Genomic DNA, 19827 nt, shown 5'->3' with positions numbered 1-19827 from the left:
GTACCAGAGGTCCGGCAGATTTCACTCACATAACAAGGCGCTGCCCAAAATTCCAAAGGTATTGGCAAGAGGTTGTGTTCCTTATATCCTCCATATATCAAACCACTTTATCGCTAGATCGTAAATTGTGTCTTCTCAATCTTTTTGATAATTCAGTAGTGCCCGAAGAGATGGTAGATTTTATAATTAGACGGCTTTACACAGCATGGAAAGTGATTGCCCATAAATGGAGGTCCTCTAACCCAGCGTTTCTCAACATTTTTCAGTCAAGGAACCTTTTAAAATTGTGGACAGTCTCAAGGCACCCTTTAACCGCTTGCCTACAGGGCACTTATACCCCCTTCCTGCCCAGGCCAACTTTCAGCGCTGTCACACTTTGAATGACAATTGCGTGGTCATGCAACACTGTACCCATATGAAATTTTTAGCATTTTTTTGTGACAGAGCTTTATTTTGGTGGTATTTAATCACCTCTGGGTTTTTTTATTTTTTCCTAAACAAACCAAAAACCACTGAAAATTTTGAAAAAAAAAATGTTCCTTAGTTTTTGTTTTAAAATTTTGTAAATAAGTGATTTTTCTCCTTCACTGATGTGCGCTAATGAGGCTGTAGTGATGGACACTGATAGGTGGCACTGATGAGGAGGCACTGGTAGGTGGCACTGATGGGCATTAACAGGCATCACTGATGGGCACTGATAGGCGGCACTGACTGGCACTGTTAGGTGGCACTGACTGGCACTGATAGGTGGCACTGACTGGCACTGATGGGTGGCACTGAAAGGCAGCTCAGATGGTCACTGATATGTGGCATTGATGTGCACTGGTAGGCACTGATATGTGGCATTGATGTGGTACTGATGGGCACTGGCACGTGGCACTGTTCAGCACTGGCAGCTGGCACTGATGGACACCGACAGGTGGCACTTATGAGGCCACACTGATCATCAGGGCACACTGATCATCAGTGCACATGTCCCCTCCGCGGAATGCCGATTACCAGCTCTCCTCTCGAGCTGTAAGCGTGACAGCTCAAGAGGAGAGAAATGCCGATAACCGTCATTTCCGTGTTTACATGTGATCAGCTATGATTGGACACAGCTGATCACATGACCGAGCCGACATCTTTGGCTCTTTCCGTGGATCGGTGATCTGCTGTGTCCGAGGGACACAGAGCACAGCCGATCTCCGCACTGCGCGCTCCGAGCCGCACATGCGCAGTGAGAATGGGAGGACGTCAAAAGACGGCCTATCAGAACGAGAGAACCACCTTGCGCCCGTCATTAGACTATATGGCGGGCGGGAGGTGGTTAAAGGCGCCCTTTAACATTCTGCACAATCTCAAGGCACCCCATTCTAAAATGTACAACACTTTTCTAACAGTTTTACATAATGCAGCAACATCCACACATGTAGGACACCCAACATTAGAGGCAATTTATTCTTTCAAAGCAAATATTCCTTTGAAAACTGGTACTATTATTCCAGTGTTTCTTCCTTAGTTTCTCTCCGTCACTCAGCTAATGTGACCCCACTGCTGATAAAGAGGGGCAAACAAGGATGCTGTGCCGGCGCCTGATGTCCTCCTTATCAACTAATGATGTAAATGGTTGTTAGGATGCCGGCAGCAGGCAGGTTGTAAAAGTGCGCAATGAAAACCCGTGGCTTTGTGCAACTAAAAGTAAGTTCATCCACCTGCTGGCTTGTGCACAATTTTTGGGAAATTTTTAAGCATTTTGCTAAGGCACCCCTGAAAAAGCCTGAAGACACCCTGGTTGAGAACGGCTGCTCTAACCCTCCAATGAAAATGGAGTGGAAAAACCAAGTTAATATTTCCCGTGAAAAGCTGATAGATCAGTATAGGAATTGTAGCTGCAAATTTGACAGATTATGGACACCTTGGCTGGCAGTACCTGGCTCCATTCCACCTGATCTCAGACAGGCTACTGTTCCTCTGAGTAGAGTACTTATGTGCACTTAAAGTCTTCGTATACTTGGAAAGGTCATTCTGCAATATGAGACGTATGAAAACGATCAGCGTTCTGGTCTGTTTGTGGAAATTAAGTTGCGTTAGGTTAAGTTTATTCGATGTCTACGGGTTCACCTTCATACCTTCTTTACTTGGAAAATATAAAGGAATTGTTGGCTGTAATTTTATGTTGTTATTGCAGTGTTTTTCACCTTGCTACCAAACGAGCCAAAGTCTGATTACAGGTATCCATGTGCTTAAAGAAATTTCTTGATTTGTCACTATTATTATTATACAGGATTTATATATTATTATTATACAGGATTTATATATTATTATTATTATACAGGATTTATATTGCGCCAACAGTTTGCCCAGCGCTTTACAATATAACAGGAGACAATACAGCAACAATACTGTTCAATACAAGAGGGTTAGGAGGGCCCTGATCCTTGGATGTTTGAATACCTTTCTTATTTTGTGTGTAAAGTACAACTCATGCGCATAGTGTGTTTAAAACTAAAATTTAATAAAAAGGATCGGATTTAAAAAAAATAAAAAAGTGCTGAATTCAACTTCTGCATCTTATGAAAGAGTTAAGCTGCCTGTGGATGGTGCAAAGTCAGCAAGTAATCAGTCTGTCTGGATCTATGGAGGTACGTCGATGCATAAGGGTTAGATGGTTATTTAGTTTAAAAATGGACTTTAAAGCAGAGCTAAACTTACCCTTCATTCAGCAGTCCCCATCCCTTGCCAGCAGACCACACGATGGCAGCCCCTGTGTAACTGTCAAGGTCCTACCTTTCCTCAGACCTTGTGCTGCTCCATGTGCTGGCGTCCATCTTAGGTGTCTGCAAAGCATTGTGGGATCCTTTATGCTTTAAGCCCTCTGTGGCTCCTCCCCCAGGAGGTGGCGGCTTATCACATATAAGTCTGCTGTTTGTGGCTGTCCATTGCATTCGTGTCCTGTCTGTTGCACAACAGCAAGCGCCTGTTTATCTACTCATTGCTTTCCTGGATACCGACTCGGCTTTGGCTAAGACTCCTCCTAGCTTCTGACCCCGGCTCTGGCGACCATTCTTCCTGGCTCCTGATCCCGGCTCTGGCGACCATTCTTCCTGGCTTCTGACCCCAGCTCTGGCGACCATTCTTCCTGGCTTCTGACCCCGGCTCTGGCGACCATTCTTCCTGGCTTCTGACCCCGGCTCTGGCGACCATTCTTCCTGGCTTCTGACCCCGGCTCTGGCGACCATTCTTCCTGGCTTCTGACCCCAGCTCTGGCGACCATTCTTCCTGGCTCCTGATCCCAGCTCTGGTGACGATTCTTCCTGGCTCCTGATCCCGGCTCTGGCGACGATTCTTCCTGGCTCTTGACCCCGGCTTTGGCTACGATTTCCGCTGTTGGACTTGCATAGACTCTTGTCTTATTTTTATATTAATAAACCTACCTTTAATTGCACCTCCTTGTGTGTCTGGCTCCTCACTCCTTGACAGTATCGGTCTTCATTTCCCTTTTTAAACGCTCTACTTCTTGTAATGTATAGGAATACACAACTCAAACTTGTACGATTCAACACAAGTGAACTTTATTTACAAAGAATCCACAGTGACAAAAATAAAAAGACAAGTACTGGAGTAATATGGCAGTCATAGCAACTCACACGATACACCAAGAGGATGTGAACCATCCCTTGAAGGTGCTGGAGTGGTTACAACTTCCATGTGAGGGCGGGAGGGGGAGGGACTTCAGACAAGTTATATAAAAATATGCCATCAAAATTATTTGAACAATCAGACGCTGAGAACACTATTTACAGGAAATAGGCAATATACTGTATGTTTCCTATTTACAATACATTAGGGATAATTCATATTTTTTTATTTTTCAACAAAAAACAAAAAAAGGAATAACGATAGTTTAATATCTTCTGTAACCCCTTAAGTGCTGGAGGGAGCTAGATACAGTGCAATACGTAGCAGCACTAGCAGGAACCAGTGGGGAATGGCCATTTTCTCCTGCAGCACTAAAGGGAGTTAGTGGACAGTTTGGGGCCACCTTGGTGCCGTCAGACATTCGAGACGGACCACGAGAAATGCGATTGCATTTTTTGTGGTAAAATGCCCTTTCATCTCTGCAAGTAGTGGCTCTAAAAAGTAGTGGTCTAGGTGCCGGGGACCAGGCTGTGCATCGGAACAGAAGTCACATGACGCCCACTAGGCCTGAAAGCACTGTGACCCCGCAGGAACAATCCTGCCTGCCTGTTAATATTGAGCTATAATAAATATTTCCATGGAAACCAATGGCGGGCCAATTTTTGAACATCTTCGGAAGCTTTCTGTTAAGGTTCATATATCGCAAAGGTCTGCAATATCTTCCACAATGGTTTTTGATTTGCGAAACATCGAAAATTGTGGTGGAAATTGAACTCCTCGATGTCACTGTTGAACCCAGTGTGAAACATTTGGTCGTGGAAGTGTGGGAATGACGGGAAAAGCGAGTGGTGTGTGGGAATGACGGGAAAAGCGAGTGGTGTGTGGGAATGACGGGAAAAGCGAGTGGTGTGTGGGAATGACGGGAAAAGCGAGTGGTGTGTGGAAATGATGGGAAAAGTGAGTGGTGTGCGGGAATGATGGGAAAAGGGAGTGGTGTGCGGGAATGATGGGAAAAGTGAGTGGTGTGTGGGAATGACGGGAAAAGTGAGTGGTGTGTGGGAATGACGGGAAAAGTGAGTGGTGTGTGGAAATGATGGGAAAAGCGAGTGGTGTGTGGGAATGACGGGAAAAGGGAGTGGTGTGCGAGAATGATGGGAAAAGGGAGTGGTGTGTGGGAATGACGGGAAAAGTGAGTGGTGTGCGGGAATGATGGGAAAAGTGAGTGGTGTGTGGGAATGACGGGAAAAGTGAATGGTGTGTGGGAATGATGGGAAAAGCAAGTGGTGTGTGGGAATGACGGGAAAAGTGAGTGGTGTGTCGGTATGATGGGAAAAGCGAATGGTGTGTGGGAATGACGGGAAAAGTGAGTGGTCCTGCCAGCTTATATTGAGCTATAATAAATATTTCCATGGAAACCAATGGCGGGCCAATTTTTGACCATCTTCGGAAGCTGTCTGTTAAGGTTCATTTATCGCAAAGGTCTGCAATATCTTTCACAATGGTTTTTGATTTGCGAAACATCGAAAATTGTGGTGGAAATTGACCTCCTCGATGTCCCTGTTGAACCCAGTGTGAAACATTTGGTCGTGGAAGTGTGGGAATGACGGGAAAAGGGAGTGGTGTGTGGGAATGACGGGAAAAGTGAATGGTGTGTGGGAATGACGGGAAAAGGGAGTGGTGTGTGGGAATGACGGGAAAAGTGAATGGTGTGTGGGAATGACGGGAAAAGCGAATGGTGTGTGGGAATGATGGGAAAAGTGAATGGTGGATTGCTGCAGATCATTCAAAACTTTTTTATTTTCTGGTTGAAAGCTTTCAAAATTGGCACAATTGGCACTGGGCGCGCACCCAGTGATCTCTGTGATCGTTGTGTCCTACGGACACAGCTGATCACCTGCTGTGGCAAAAGGCCAATCACATCGGCCTTTTACCGTGTGATCAGCCGTGTCCAATGACCACAGGGAAATTGGCAGGTGGTATCGAACTGCAATGCATGCAAAGGAGCTTGTGGGTGCTCCTGCCTATCACATGGGGCGTAAAAGTGTCAGTTGCAGCTTGCCTCATTGCGGTGGGGTGCCCATGCTCATGGATACTTTGCTGAAAGCTGCATTGTGGCTAGGTGTCAGTTGTAGACCCTGTAGAAGGCCATATACAGGGGACCTGTGGTGTCTCATACTATGAGCATGGCCTCACTCACACTATATGGTGAGCATTGAGGGGCATCAACCCATTTTGCAACATTGCGGACTGTATATGTGACAAATGGAACCCAGCAAAAAGGTAAAAAAAAAAAAAAACCGCCTGACCTGTCCATCAGCGCACAGTGACATGGAAAATACCTGTTTTGCCTTGTAGTGCATTGGAATTAAAAAAAAAAAAAAAAAAAAAGTCAGGGTACTTTGTTTTTTTTTTTTTTTGGTGGGGGGTGTTTAGGAAAATAAATGGGTTCATACATCACACACCAACGTGCAAAAATAAATGCATGTGCAACAAAACGAATGGGCCCCCAAAGGGAAACTGTCAAACAGAGAAGTGGGAGCTGTCATTGCCAAATTTCTTTTGGCAGAGCATGTTGTGTAGAGTCTGGCCAGGTACACATATGTAGATGACCTGCCATTGACTCTGCGCTGCCAAAACCAAGAAGACGGCAATGGCAGCGCCTGAAAGTGACAGCCCCGGAACATACATTGTCAAAATCAAGTCAGCAATGGCAGTGCCTGTATATCTAACCATGACAGGTTCCCTTTAACTAGTTTTTAGTTTATGGTTAACTTTTTGCTAACCAGAAGTCCTTGGTGCTGGTTATTGTGGTCCCGCTCCCTTATCACAGGCAGGATTGATACAACTCCCACTTTAAAAACACCAGAAGAACCACAGGTCCCAGCACACCCACTCAGCAAAGGCCGGCTGGCCCCCGAGCTGCAGCCGCTCCAGTACCAATTAACAGTTCTGTACGGCGAAAAGATTTAAAATATAATACCAAAAATATATTCTTGGTAAAAAATAAAACTCTCTTCTATTTTTTTTATACTTGCAATGTAACATCCAGAGCCCCGTATATCCCTGTTTATTGTCCCGGTCATGTGACTATAATAGGTTATTGTGAGATAAACACACATGTCCATGATCTGATGTACTGGAGAATCTTATACATGTGTTCCCATGAAATGTGACCTCAGGGACACGTTAGTTACTGACATATGATAGACTTATGTGATGAAACGAGCAAAATACTGAGGACGCAGGGCTGTAACCATAGCAACCTATTATAATCCATCGTGTTTTTGTTGGACTTCAGTTGATACGGATTGATTGCTATAAGGACACGGTGCTGTAACCATAGTAATCAATCACAGTCTTTCATGCTTTGGTTGGACTTCAGTTGATACGGATTGGTTGCTATAAGGACACGGTGCTGTAACCATAGTAACCAATCACCATCTTTCATGCTTCGGTTGGACTTCAGTTGATACGGATTGGTTGCTATAAGGACACGGTGCTGTAACCATAGTAACCAATCACCATCTTTCATGCTTCGGTTGGACTTCAGTTGATACGGATTGGTTGCTATAAGGACACGGTGCTGTAACCATAGTAACCAATCACAATCTTTCATGCTTCGGTTGGACTTCAGTTGATACGGATTGGTTGCTATAAGGACACGGTGCTGTAACCATAGTAACCAATCACAATCTTTCATGCTTCGGTTGGACTTCAGTTGATACGGATTGGTTGCTATAAGGACACGGTGCTGTAACCATAGTAACCAATCACAATCTTTCATGCTTTGGTTGGACTTCAGTTGATACGGATTGGTTGCTACAGAGACACGGTGCTGTAACTATAAAAAAAAACGTTCACAATCCATCATGTTTTGGACAGACTTTGGTGGATTCTGATTGGTTGCTATAGAGATACAGTGCTGTAACCAAAGTAACCGATTATATTCCATTGTGTTTTTGTTGGACTTCAGTAGATTCTGATTGGTACTATAGGGACACTGTGCTGTATCCATAGTAACCATCACAATCCATTATGTTTTTGCCTAACATCAATGGATTCTCATTGGTTGCGATAGGGACACAGCACTGTAACCATGGTAACCAGTTACAATCCTTTGTATTTTGGTCTTACTGGATTCTGATTGGTTGCTATAGGTAACAGTACCTGGTATTTGCACCAGATGCGCTTTCTTGGATGCGCCTGTGCCACCATTTCAAGTACCTCGTTAGCACCAATAACAGTCTACACTGCCCATCATGGCGGTCCATTTACCAACGGGAGGAAGGAGGTTGTCTCTGCTATCTATAAAGATAACGTTTTTTTCTTTTAGTCCCATTTACCTTAGGCTCTGGGTGGCAGTCATTTTGTCACAGGCCCTAGCGGCAGCCATGTTCCCACTTTGGCTTCAGAGTAAACAAACGTCTGATGAGGCATATAAAGATAAACTACAGGTTTTATGCATTTGGCACTCAATTCCATGTTCTACCACTCATCTACAATAACATATACCATCCATTGCTCTGCGTCCATTTTTCTCTATACAACGTCAATATCCTTAGTCCAGTCTCCCCACTTCTCTTTTGCGTTTAACTCTCTGTCTTCCTGTTCTAAAACCTAAAACACAAAGACTCTTAATAGAAGAAATTCATTTCTAACCCCTATGCTCACACGGGCTTTGAAAGGCGGCAGTTGGCATGCGTTTTCACCACCTGACAACCTCTCCTGACCACCGATCTGAGAGGGTGACACTACCTTGTTCCTCTAGTATTGCCTACTTGCGCTATCCCGTTTAAACTGCTTGAAAGAGCATTCATGGTGCAGGTCAAGCACAATCTGTACAGCATGTTCGCTCTTCTACTTTTAGTGCCCACAAGTATGTAGCTTTGTACATGTTCAGCGGAGTCACTGGGATGGGTCAAGATGGAGGGACATGGGCTCAGGGAACTCCCCTTTAGGGCAAGAACTGCCCTAGTTTCAAGTCTACAAAAGTCCTCAGCTGGATAAATAAATGCTCATACAAACACACAAATTCATGTTACAGACATGGAGCCAACTAAAAACTGGGAGTCTGGGCTTTTACCATCACAGCACAACCAAATCCATCCATTGGCTGATCACCTTCTGAGTTACTAAACTCCTTCAGCTATACTTTAGAGGAAACTTTTCAACAAGCAAGAAACCATTGAAGTATTGGCTCTTGGCCATGAAAAAGCACACAGCCATTGAAATAATGGCTTCTGACCATTAACAAGCAAGCAACCACTGAAGTCTTGGCTCCTAACCATGATCAAGAACACAGCCATTGAAATCATGACTTCTGACCACGAACAAGCAAGAAACCATTGACGTCTTGGCTCCTAACCATGAACAAGCACACAGCCATTGAAATCATGACTTCTGACCACGAACAAGCAAGAAACCATTGACGTCTTGGCTCCTAACCATGAACAAGCACACAGCCATTGAAATCATGACTTATGACCACGAACAAGCAAGAAACCATTGACGTCTTGGCTCCTAACCATGAACAAGCACACAGCCATTGAAATCATGACTTATGACCACGAACAAGCAAGAAACCATTGACGTCTTGGGTCCTAACCATGAACAAGCACACAGCCATTGAAATTATGACTTCTGACCACGAACAAGCAAGAAACCAGTGGTCTTGGCTCCTAACCATGAACAATCACACAGCCATTGAAATCATGGATCCTGACCATGAACAAGCAAGCAACCATTGAAGTATTGGCTCCTGGCCATGAAAAAGCACACAGCCATTGAAGTCTTGGCTGTTGACCATGCTGGTTCCAGGTCAGGATGACAGCTATGGACTAGCCACACTTTAAATACAATTAAGCAGTGACAATTCTCATATTTCCATCATGACAGCTTCCCTTTAAGCCTCATTCACATTCATCCACTCAAGCGAGGCAAAGTTCTGTAAATAACGCATATCAGAAATGCACCGTGTTCATCAATGGTACTGTTCATCTATATGTCCCATGTATGCATGTCCATATAAACAGCAGTTCTTCAGTCTGGAAATGACTATTTAGGCTTCACCGAAATCAATGGCACCACAAGCCAAAATGCATTAAAACACAAATATCTGAGAGCAGCCTTAAAAGCACCACTCTAGCCAAGTCTTTTTTGTTTAGCTCAGGACAATGTAGAAAATGGTGAGAGCCCCTGATTGGTTTTTATTGCAGATTTTGTAGCTACCGGTGGGATATTCCTTCACTTTCTCCGGTCACCAAGCAAGTGAAAACCCTCTAAAAGCTAACACAGACCGTAAGGACGAACAGCATGCATAGCCTGCGTAATGAAATTCCAGGGACCACATACAGTTGCCCATTCGAGATGCATTAGAAGAGACATTTGTACGCGGCTGGACACTGGAAATTGCGTAAGAATCCAGCATGTGTGCTGATACACTGTATGCTCTGAACGCACTTTAATTGTGTGCATTAAGCCTAATACAACATTGGGGAAAGAGTGGGAGCCTCGGTCAGAATTTTAATGCTGCCAATTGGGGAGATCTCATTTCCTTTTTGGCCATGACAGGAAGTGAGCTGAAATTTCCTCATCGGGATCAGAGACAGCAATAAGAATGCAACATAGGCTAGAACTTTTCCAAGTTAAAAAAAAAAAAAAAGACATTTTGGCTGGTGATGGGCTTTAAATGACAGAGCTGTCCTCCACAGTGCAATGTCCTTAGTACACACAGTGGTTCTAAGATTCTATGCTGCGGATGTTGGTTTCTGGAGAGAAATTAATGGTGAAGTTTCAGTGTAGAACTCACTCACCATCCATTGATCGGCATTGTTCACAACTGATCTCTACATGTCCTGTTCACAACATACATGTGCGATGGTGTGTGCTGCTTAACAATGCATCACACCGCACTGATACCACACCAGCGCACTGCCTGCTGAAAATCCTACTTGCTGATTCAGTACAATCCATCTGCAAAATTGTTCAGGGCCAGTGATTCAGACAGAACTGAAAGCGAAAGACAACCACCAGTTCAAGTCTCCTTTGAGACCCGATCACAATGATCTTAATGTACAGTTCTATATGTGGTGCGTTGTGTGCCATTCATTGTGAATTGCCCCTTGATGTACTGTACAGTAGTAGCCAACATTCAACCCATCACCACATGATTTTTTTTCGTCCATTGGCAGCCAATTAGTAATGAATGGGCTACCCTAACACAACGCACATGAACACCCAACATAATGTGTTAACACACAATGGAGCGCCAAGGTGGAACCCAAGGAGTAAATGATTAACGACAAGATATAATGGAGCCCCGGGGTGTCTATAATTAAAGTCAAACATCAAATCACTTCCAGATTCTTTCTCATACATAACTATGACAACATATACAACGTAAACGTACACTAACATTGTTATTCAGGATCAAGGTGGGCAGACCCAAGACCAACAGTGTAGGATGTGGGACTAAACAGCCCTTCCTACAGAAACCAATAAGATTCCAGCTTTCCTAGGGTAGGAATCAATGTGACCGCTATTACACAAATCAATCAGCCATCATTAAAATTCTGTCTTATGGCCACTGGATTTGCCCTGGTTTACTGTCCTGGTGAGATTCCCTCCCTAACGGGGACACTGCAATAAAAAGCTAGAAGAGGATCAGACCCTTCCCACTCTATACCTCATTATAAAATCTTTGGCCAGAGTTAGGTTAATGTCTACCATATTTTTTCTATATCACTATAATACTTTTGTACTAAGAAAGCACTGATTACATTGTATTCCGGGGCAATGGAAAAAGTGACCACAGACGCACTAAAAAATGGAACAAAGCTTTTTAAAGCCATTATGTAATATTTGCCACTAAAGCTTGAAGCCATGGGGCAGTGCAGACAATTAGATGTGCAGAGGAGAGTATTTCTTCCAACAGACAGGTTGGAAATTTCCCAATGATATAATAAGGTCATAGTGTATGGACAGTGGAGATCGAAGTATAACTAAAAGGTAAAACTTTTATTTTTTTTTAGTTGTGGACAGAATGGACAAGCATTAGACCCCTGTCAGGTTTTTATGGTTGTCTGTGCCCCCATCAGGGAGATTAACTCTATTTGTCATCGAAATTGAAAGTACAAAAAAAATCCCAAATTTTGTCTTGTCCCCAGAAAAGTAATGGAGGGGAAATCTTCCAATGGGAACTCTAGTTCTGGTGACCCCAAGGGATTCCATTAATTTGCAAGGATTTCCTCTCTCTTCCTGTTTTGGCTATGGCACAGGCAGTGAAGGGAAATCTCCCCAGTGGGACACAGATTTGTTTTTTGCCCTCACTTTAGCCAAAATGAAACAACAAATGTTTGCCTTTGATTCTACTTTAAACAAAAGCGCTCAGCTCAACTATAAAGTCTTGGCAATGGACAATAGTAGGTAGATAGGTGACCAGTTTTTTCTTTGTATGTTAATTTTGGAGGTTCAGTGGGTGCATTGGACACCCTGGCTGCCGGTATGCTACATGCTGGGTGTCAGGTGCGTTCCCATGACCTTAATCAGGGGTGGGCTCCCTCAGGTTCACCTGCCCTTGTTTGTATCCATTTAAATGCATTGTGAGGACTCTCAAGATTTATAGAGTTAGGACCACAGATACTCAGGGTGCCATGATGTGGCTCTGTGGCTTACGTACTGTATGTATTTGCAAATGTGTGCTAACTAAACCCCTGTTTTTAAACACATGTTCTTAGACAGGTTAATTTGGTTTTTGATAGTTGGCTAACTGGCTGGCAGTTTGAACTAGCTTTCTTATCCCCCTCTTTTGATAAGTTATACTTATGCACAGGGGTGGACTGACAACTCATGGGGCCCCCGGGCAATAGGGGATCATGGGGCCCCTGTGTCCTTGCCCAAACTCAAAAAAGCCTATGAAAAAGGTACCAGGGGCATCTCATGGGGCCCCCTACTGACCCCAGGCCCTCGGGCAGTGCCCAAGTTTCCAAATGGTCAGTCCGCCCCTGCTTATCCATGTTCCTTGCCGACAATAGCCATTATTAGACTGGGGTAGGCTGGCAAGTTGAACTGGATAGTCCTATTTTTTACAATGGACAATACTGCCACCTTGCGTCAGCTGTTGGGTACTGGAGGGTAAGTGTCAGGACATACTTTATTCCAGGGAACCTATGGTCTGGTAAGTTAACTGGCTTGCTGGAATACATAAAGAGTAACAGAAGTGCTGAAATACTTGCTTTTTCTGGAGAAAACACTGCTCCAGGTGCCCCCCTCAGTGCCAGCCACATCACCAAACGTGCATGATCCCTGCCAGGGGCGGACTGACAAAATATGGGGCCCCCTGGCAATAGGGTATCATGGGGCCCCTGTGTCCTTGCCCAAACTCAAAAAAGTCTAAGAAAAAGGTACCAGAGGCATCTCATGGGCCCCCCTATTGACCCCGGGCCCTCGGGCAGTGCCTGAGTTTCCAAATGGTCAGTCCGCCCCTGATCCCTGCTTATGAGCAGGCTTAGAGTTAGTTCAGAAAGGCCAATTCCTCCTTTCAGCAGACTTAAAGCCAATGCTTGGTATTAAATGAGCAACACTGTAGGGAAGGTTGGGTTTAAGAAAAGGATTTTTAGAACTTTTATTAATTTTTCCTTATCCACAGCCAGAATTTTCACATAGCTTTAAGTTGCCATTTAAGTAGAGGTCCTCTTTGAATGCATAATAGTAATATCTGCTACACAAGTGATTCTGTAAATTGATAGTAAAAATGATCTGGTCATTTTGCAGTACATATGATTTCCTAAAAGTGGAAAGAATGTAAAGTGCACAGAATTCCCTGTACATCTTGCTTCCTACTGGTGTGTCTAATTCACTGCTTTTTCTAGGGGGTCTACACAGAACTAGAACTAAAGGACATCCCCTGCCCTATCATTTTGCTGCAGGAAACCCTTCACCGTTGCAGATATCCAGGGGTACCGCACATCTGGGAGAATGCTGGAATAGAGCTTTCCCTGCATGTGGACTGGTCATAGGATAGTAATACTCTGTAAAAAATAGAAAGTGCAGCGCTGATAGTCATAAAATATATGAATACGGGTTCATCCAATGTAGGAAATTAATTATAACAACATAAGATAGGTGAAAAGTTCATGTAACGTAAATAAATGATCCTCTTTGCAAGCTTGAGTGCTAGGAGTCGGGAAAATGAGTGCTTTCAGATGACCCCCATCAAATTGAATATCCAGAGGAAGGGAGCCTTGTATCCAGGCTGAGCACCCATCCATCCTAAAGGGGACCTCTGGACCTAGCAGATTTCCTTAACCACTTCCAGTCCGGACGCTTTTACCCCCTTCCTGTCAAGGCCAATTTTCAGCTATCAGTGCTATCACACTTTGAATGACAATTGCGCGGTCATGCAACACTGTAACCATATGAATTTTTTAGCATTGTTTTGAGACAGGTAAAGCTTTATTTTGGTGGTATTTATTCACCACTGGGATTTTTATTTATTTTGCTATGTAAATTAAAACGTCCACAAATTTTGAAAAAAAGTGTTTTTCTTATAAAATTTTGCAAATAAAAAGTATTTCATCATAAATCTTGGCCACAATTTATTTCGTTAGCTTTTTAGTAAAAAAAAAAATAACCCAAATTAGTTTATAACCAAAATTATAATTTTGAAACTTTTTTTTACTTTTTATTTTTTTCATATTTTTTTTTATTTTTTTTACATACTGTCACCTTAGCAGTACAGTGTCACCATGGTGACACTGTACTACTTGTGGGGGGGGGTGATGATTTTTTTTTTTTTTTTTTTACACTGATTGCTTTTACACCCATAAAGGCTGTAAAAGCAATCATTTCTCCTTCTATCTAGCTGCATTCTTGCAGCCATTGAGAACTACTGAGTGAGCTGTGATTGGTCACAGCTTGTCACATGGTACAAGGCTGTTCTGAATAACCTTGTACCATGTGACCTCTGTGATCATTCACAGATTTCACACGTAGTAAGCAATGATGTCAGGAAGTGACATCTTGCTTACTACTCTTCATGTGATCACTGATTGGCCAATCAGTGATCACATGATTGGGACCTCGTACAGAGGTCCCGTTCAACGATTGGTGTTCCACTGTGTCCGGAGGACACAGTGGGCACCGGATTGCGGTGCTGCACGCTCCCAGGGAGCGCGCACAAGCAGGGTGTGGGGAGACCGTTTATAAATGGCCACCCGACCCTGCACTGCCACCGTCGGGCCGTTTATATACAACGGCCAGACGGGAGGTGGTTAATATCCCAAGACTTGATGACCGATCCACAGAAGGAAGCTCACCATATATACCTGACACATTCCGCCTACCTAAGAGATCCTTGGTGGTTTTATTTATTATGCGCATTACCTATGCGCTTCTGGTGAGTGCGCAATTTTACTGTTGGTTCCAGTTACAAGCTTGTTAGAAATCTGCTGCAAAGAGGATCATTTATTTACGTTATATGAACTTTTCACCTATCTTATGTATTTATAATTAATTTCCTACATTGGATGAACCCGTATTCATATATTTTATGCCTATTTATCAGCGCTGCGCTTTCTATTTTTTACAGTCGTTTGAAGGTTTATTGTTGTTACCTTTTAGTGTCACAGCTGCTATTTTAGAGCGCTCACTTTACCATATTTTATACCCGATAGTAGTACTCTGCTTGAGGAACTTACAGCAAATACCTATCTCGGCATCCAGGGAACAGAAGCTTTCTTCTGTGATCCTACAGCCATGTCTTTCTATCCTCTAGGGGAGGTGATAACTTCCACTGTCCTGTGATACCTTGTCTGTGCAGTGAACACAGCAAAGCTAAATAGCATCCCAGGACAAAAACTAAATCGCACAGAATGATGGCAAGAAAAAAAAAGCAAACCATGAAAAGGCCGGAGTGGGCATCCAGATCCAAATGCAGACTGAACTAAGTAACATTTCAGCCATAGAATTACAAAGTGGTTTCAGAGTTTCAGTGGAGTGCTTCTTTAAAAGGCCTCTTATGGTGAGGAACCACTTTAAATAGGACATAAATGGAATTCCATCAAAAAATACTACTAAAAAGGTCATATACTTTGTCTCTAACACCCCCATTATAGAGATCCACATGTTTCAGTTTCCTCACACACACTAAAAAAAACAAAAAAAAAACCAAAAACTTCAAAACACAAGTTTTCACTTGACAATAAATAAGAACATCTTTAAAAAAATAATGGCTGGCGGACCAGGCAACACTTAAAAGTCTCTCTTTTTTTTTTAGCCACAGAACTGATGTGAGCAGCCGGACCCTGCGAACACAGAGTTTATTGACTGATCGAGTCCCAAGGGTCTCGGTGCTTTTGACGCTCTCATGAAATGCGTATGGAAAAGCAGTGATGGACAGCAGTCGAAGGCGATTCTGAGTCACTCTGCTCGCTCGCCAGTGGTTAATACCTTTGAAGATGCAGAGGCTGCCAGAAGCTGATTGGCTGATTGTAATCTTGGATAAAGATCCTTTTTTTTTTGTTCTGTTGTAGGCACAATATTGTACTGCAATTCCCATACTGCCATCTTGCTAAGGACTTTGGCAATGTAATAATGACCCTGCTCCTGTACACAGTACATCTATCCCTTCCTGGACAAGCAGCTCCTCCGAATGACTCTCCCTGGTGGTGATTTCAGAACCTGGTGATGTTGAAGGTAGTGAATGGAGGTGTGCAGGTTAGATGCTTAGGATAAACCAGCAGATGAGCTGAAGGTGTGATGGGAAGCAGCAAAACAGATGAGGGTCCGGTGCATAAAATTGGCCTGGTGAGGCTTTCAGACCCTCCAGAGTAGAAGGTGGTTGGTGCTGTCATCTCTGCCCACAGTCTCGCTGCTGTTGGTGAGTCGGAAGTCCTCGTAGCCATCACCTCCACTGATGATCAGGAGTTTGGATTTAGTACGGTGTCTGGAGGAGTCCCTCTTCTCTGCGTCACAAGCTTGCTCGTTACCTGCTGAAAATTGAGAAAAAAAAAATTACATGTATAGGAACTGTTTTACCTGCCAAAGAACTTGGAATTTATATCCATGCTGCTGCCAGACTTATTCACTTTATTAACGGCTCTATATCTGCCACCCCTCTCTGCCAATCCCTCCACTGGTCTCCACTCAGTGTCCTCCACCCCTCTCTGCCAATCCCTCCACTGGTCTCCACTCAGTGTCCTCCACCCCTCTCTGCCAATCCCTCCACTGGTCTCCACTCAGTGTCCTACACCTCTCTCTGCCAATCCCTCCACTGGTCTGCACTCAGTGTCCTCCACCCCTCTCTGCCAATCCCTCCACTGGTCTCCACTCAGTGTCCTCCACCCTTCTCTGCCAATCCCTCCACTGGTCTCCACTCAGTGTCCTACACCTCTCTCTGCCAATCCCCCCACTGGTCTCCACTCAGTGTCCTCCACCCTTCTCTGCCAATCCCTCCACTGGCTTCCAATTGCCCAACGGATAAAATTCAAAACACTAACACTGATGTATAAAGCCGTTCATAACTCTGCCCCTAATTACATCATCAACCTTGTCTCTAAATACCACCCAAACCATACTCTCCGCTCCTCGCATGACCTCCTACTCTCTAGCTCCCTTGTCTCCTCCCATGCTCGTCTCCAGGATTTCTCAAGGGCTTCACCCATCCTCTGGAACTCCCTACCCAAAGCTTTCATGCTATCCCCTACTCTGCTCACCTTTAGGCGCACTCTCAAAACCCATCTCTTCAGGGAAGCCTACCCCGACACCAGCTAATACTGGAATCCACTACTCCTCCTACCACTCCATCCCCCACAGCTAATTACCTCTTGTACCACTATCCCCTCCCTCCTAGATTGTAAGCTCCAAGGATCAGGCCCTCTAATCCCTCTTGTTTTGAACTGTATTGTTACTGTACTGTCTCCCTCCATAATGTAAAGCGCTGAGCAAACAGTCGGCGCTATAGAAGTCCTGTATAATAATAATAATATCCAGGTACACCTCTGCGGACTACACAGCAGTTAGGGGAATGTCTTGGATCAGGCTGTATTGCCTATGTCAAAACACCCCGTGTCATTACATACAATACAGAAGCCGGTAAGGAGCCTTGCCATTTATATGTAACAGACCTGGGGGTAGGGAAAATATTTTTTCCATAAAAATGTCAAGTCTAAATGGAATCTGTATTAAGTCACACATAAGCTGCTTTCGCTGACCTCCTGAAAATGCTGGGTGCCTGGCTCTCTGACCCAACGCAGCATGAACCAAGTGAAATCTAATCTCTTGATCTGCAAACTGACTGTATGTCAATGCACAAACTAATAGAAACATGGATCAGCTTGATCTGCAAACTGGCTGTATGTCAATGCACAAACTAATAGAAACATGGATCAGCATGACCATCAGGCTACTAGCAGTTTTAAAGTCTGCAATTGCAAAATGCATTATTCTCACTACAAATGTCTCCTTTAAATGTGTACATCGCCATTTCTGCCCACTAAGGGACAGAAATCCTAAAAGACTCAGAAAATTGACAGCCAAGTTTCACTAAAGTGAATCTAATGCCATTTTTTAAAATTCTGTTTAGAAGGTGTGGGCATTCAACCGCTTTTAGGTAGGACATATGAGTCCTGGTGACCATTGCCAAAGAGACTAAAAGTGAAGGAGAATCCAAAGCTGTGTGCTATCACCAGAACAGGCATAGAGGAGAAATCTTCCAAAATGGGGCACTTGTTTTAACAACAACGGTCTAAAGGGATTTCCCTTACTTTGAAAAAGTTTTCCTCTCACTTATTGTTTCTACAGGACAGGAATTAAAATCCCCTGTTGGGAATATGATGCTGGATGTTAGACTAAGACGAGCTGTATGGCTAATGTGCATGATTTTATTTATTTATTTATTTCAGGTACTTATATAGCGCCGTCAATTTATGCAGCGCTTTACATATATTTTGTACATTCACATCAGTCCCTAACCCTCAAGGGACATACAATCTAAAGTCCCTAACTTACATTCATACATACACATACTAGGGACAATTTAGACAGGAGCCAATTCACCTACCAGCATGTCTTTGGAGTGTGGGAGGAAACCAGAGTACCCGGAGGAAACCCACGCAGGCACAGGGAGAACATATAAACTCCAGGCAGGAGGTGCCATAGCTGGGATTCGAACCAATGACCCTAGTACTGCCAGGCAGAAGTGCTAACCACTGAGCCACTGTGCTGCCCGCAGTTGTGTACATTTCTATGGGCTTACAAGAAAGACTGCATATTCATCATTGATCAGGCATGAGCACGTATGTCCACTGCCGCCAAGCGGCCTATTTAAACCTGAACTCTGCACTAGTTCTTTGCTGTATGGTCTTTAGCCTTGTTCTTGTGATCCAGTCTTGATGCCCGTTCTTGATCCTGTTACTAGTTCGGCTTCCTCTACCTTGCTCTTGGATTACCCTTACCTGATCATGTTTGCTGTCTGTCTCTGCTACCGATCCTGGCCTGGACTACTGACCATGCTTCTGCCTAGTGACTCTGTACCTCACTACCCGACTGTTGTCGACTGCTGCTTGCTCCTGACTTTGATCCTGCTTATGTCCTGGTGTCCTTCCACTCGCCTGTCACTTAACCAGGTATAGGACCTGACTCCATCAACAACTGAACGTGGTGGTTCCACAGTGCATTCCCAGCTGTACTTGTGCTCATCAGATACCAGTGCTCCCAAGTTCCTCAAGTCCCCCACAGTGTCTACACCTTGGCACGTGTGCGTTTCCTTTGCCCCTGCAGTCCCTGACTCAACATCCAGGGCTGCTTGGACTGGAAATGTGCAAGAGGCCACCCTCATTTATTTATTTATTTCAGGTACTTAGATAGCACCGTCAATTTACGCTTTACATATATATATTGTACATTCACATCAGTCCCTAACCCTCAAGGAGCGTACAATCTAAGGTCCATAACTCACATTCATACATACACATACTAGGGCCAATTTAGATAGGATCAATTAACCTACCAGCATGTCTTTGGAGTGTGGTAGGAAACCGGAGTACCCGGAGGAAACCCATGCAGGCACAGGGAAAACATGCAAACTCCAGGCAGGTGGTGCCGTGGCTGGGATTCGAACCAACGACCCTAGTACTGCCAGGCAGAAGTGCTAACCATTTAGCCACTGTGCTGCACCCTCATCATCTCAGGCTCTGCATACAGGTACGT

At 44.1% G+C, this 19827-nt stretch overlaps 1 protein-coding gene across 1 annotated transcript in view; it reads right to left on the bottom strand.

Annotated features, from left to right (window-relative positions):
- Positions 1–3529: 3529 nt before the first annotated feature.
- LOC149447669 (rho guanine nucleotide exchange factor 17-like) overlaps positions 3530–19827 on the bottom strand; it is a gene marked incomplete at its 5' end in the record, with an annotated part of 60666 nt that continues 44368 nt past the window's right edge. The window contains one exon of the mRNA XM_089652237.1: positions 3530–16610. Coding sequence (XP_089508363.1) covers positions 16435–16610 — 176 coding nt within the window. The remainder of the gene's footprint in view (positions 16611–19827) is intronic.

This window comes from Staurois parvus, unplaced genomic scaffold (genome assembly GCF_062004578.1).
Source record: "Staurois parvus isolate SC_StPar_1 unplaced genomic scaffold, SC_StPar_1.0 ptg000677l, whole genome shotgun sequence".
NCBI classification, from domain to species: domain Eukaryota; kingdom Metazoa; phylum Chordata; class Amphibia; order Anura; family Ranidae; genus Staurois; species Staurois parvus.
Note: the sequence above shows the minus strand (reverse complement) of the source record. Positions and strands in the feature narration are given on the sequence as shown.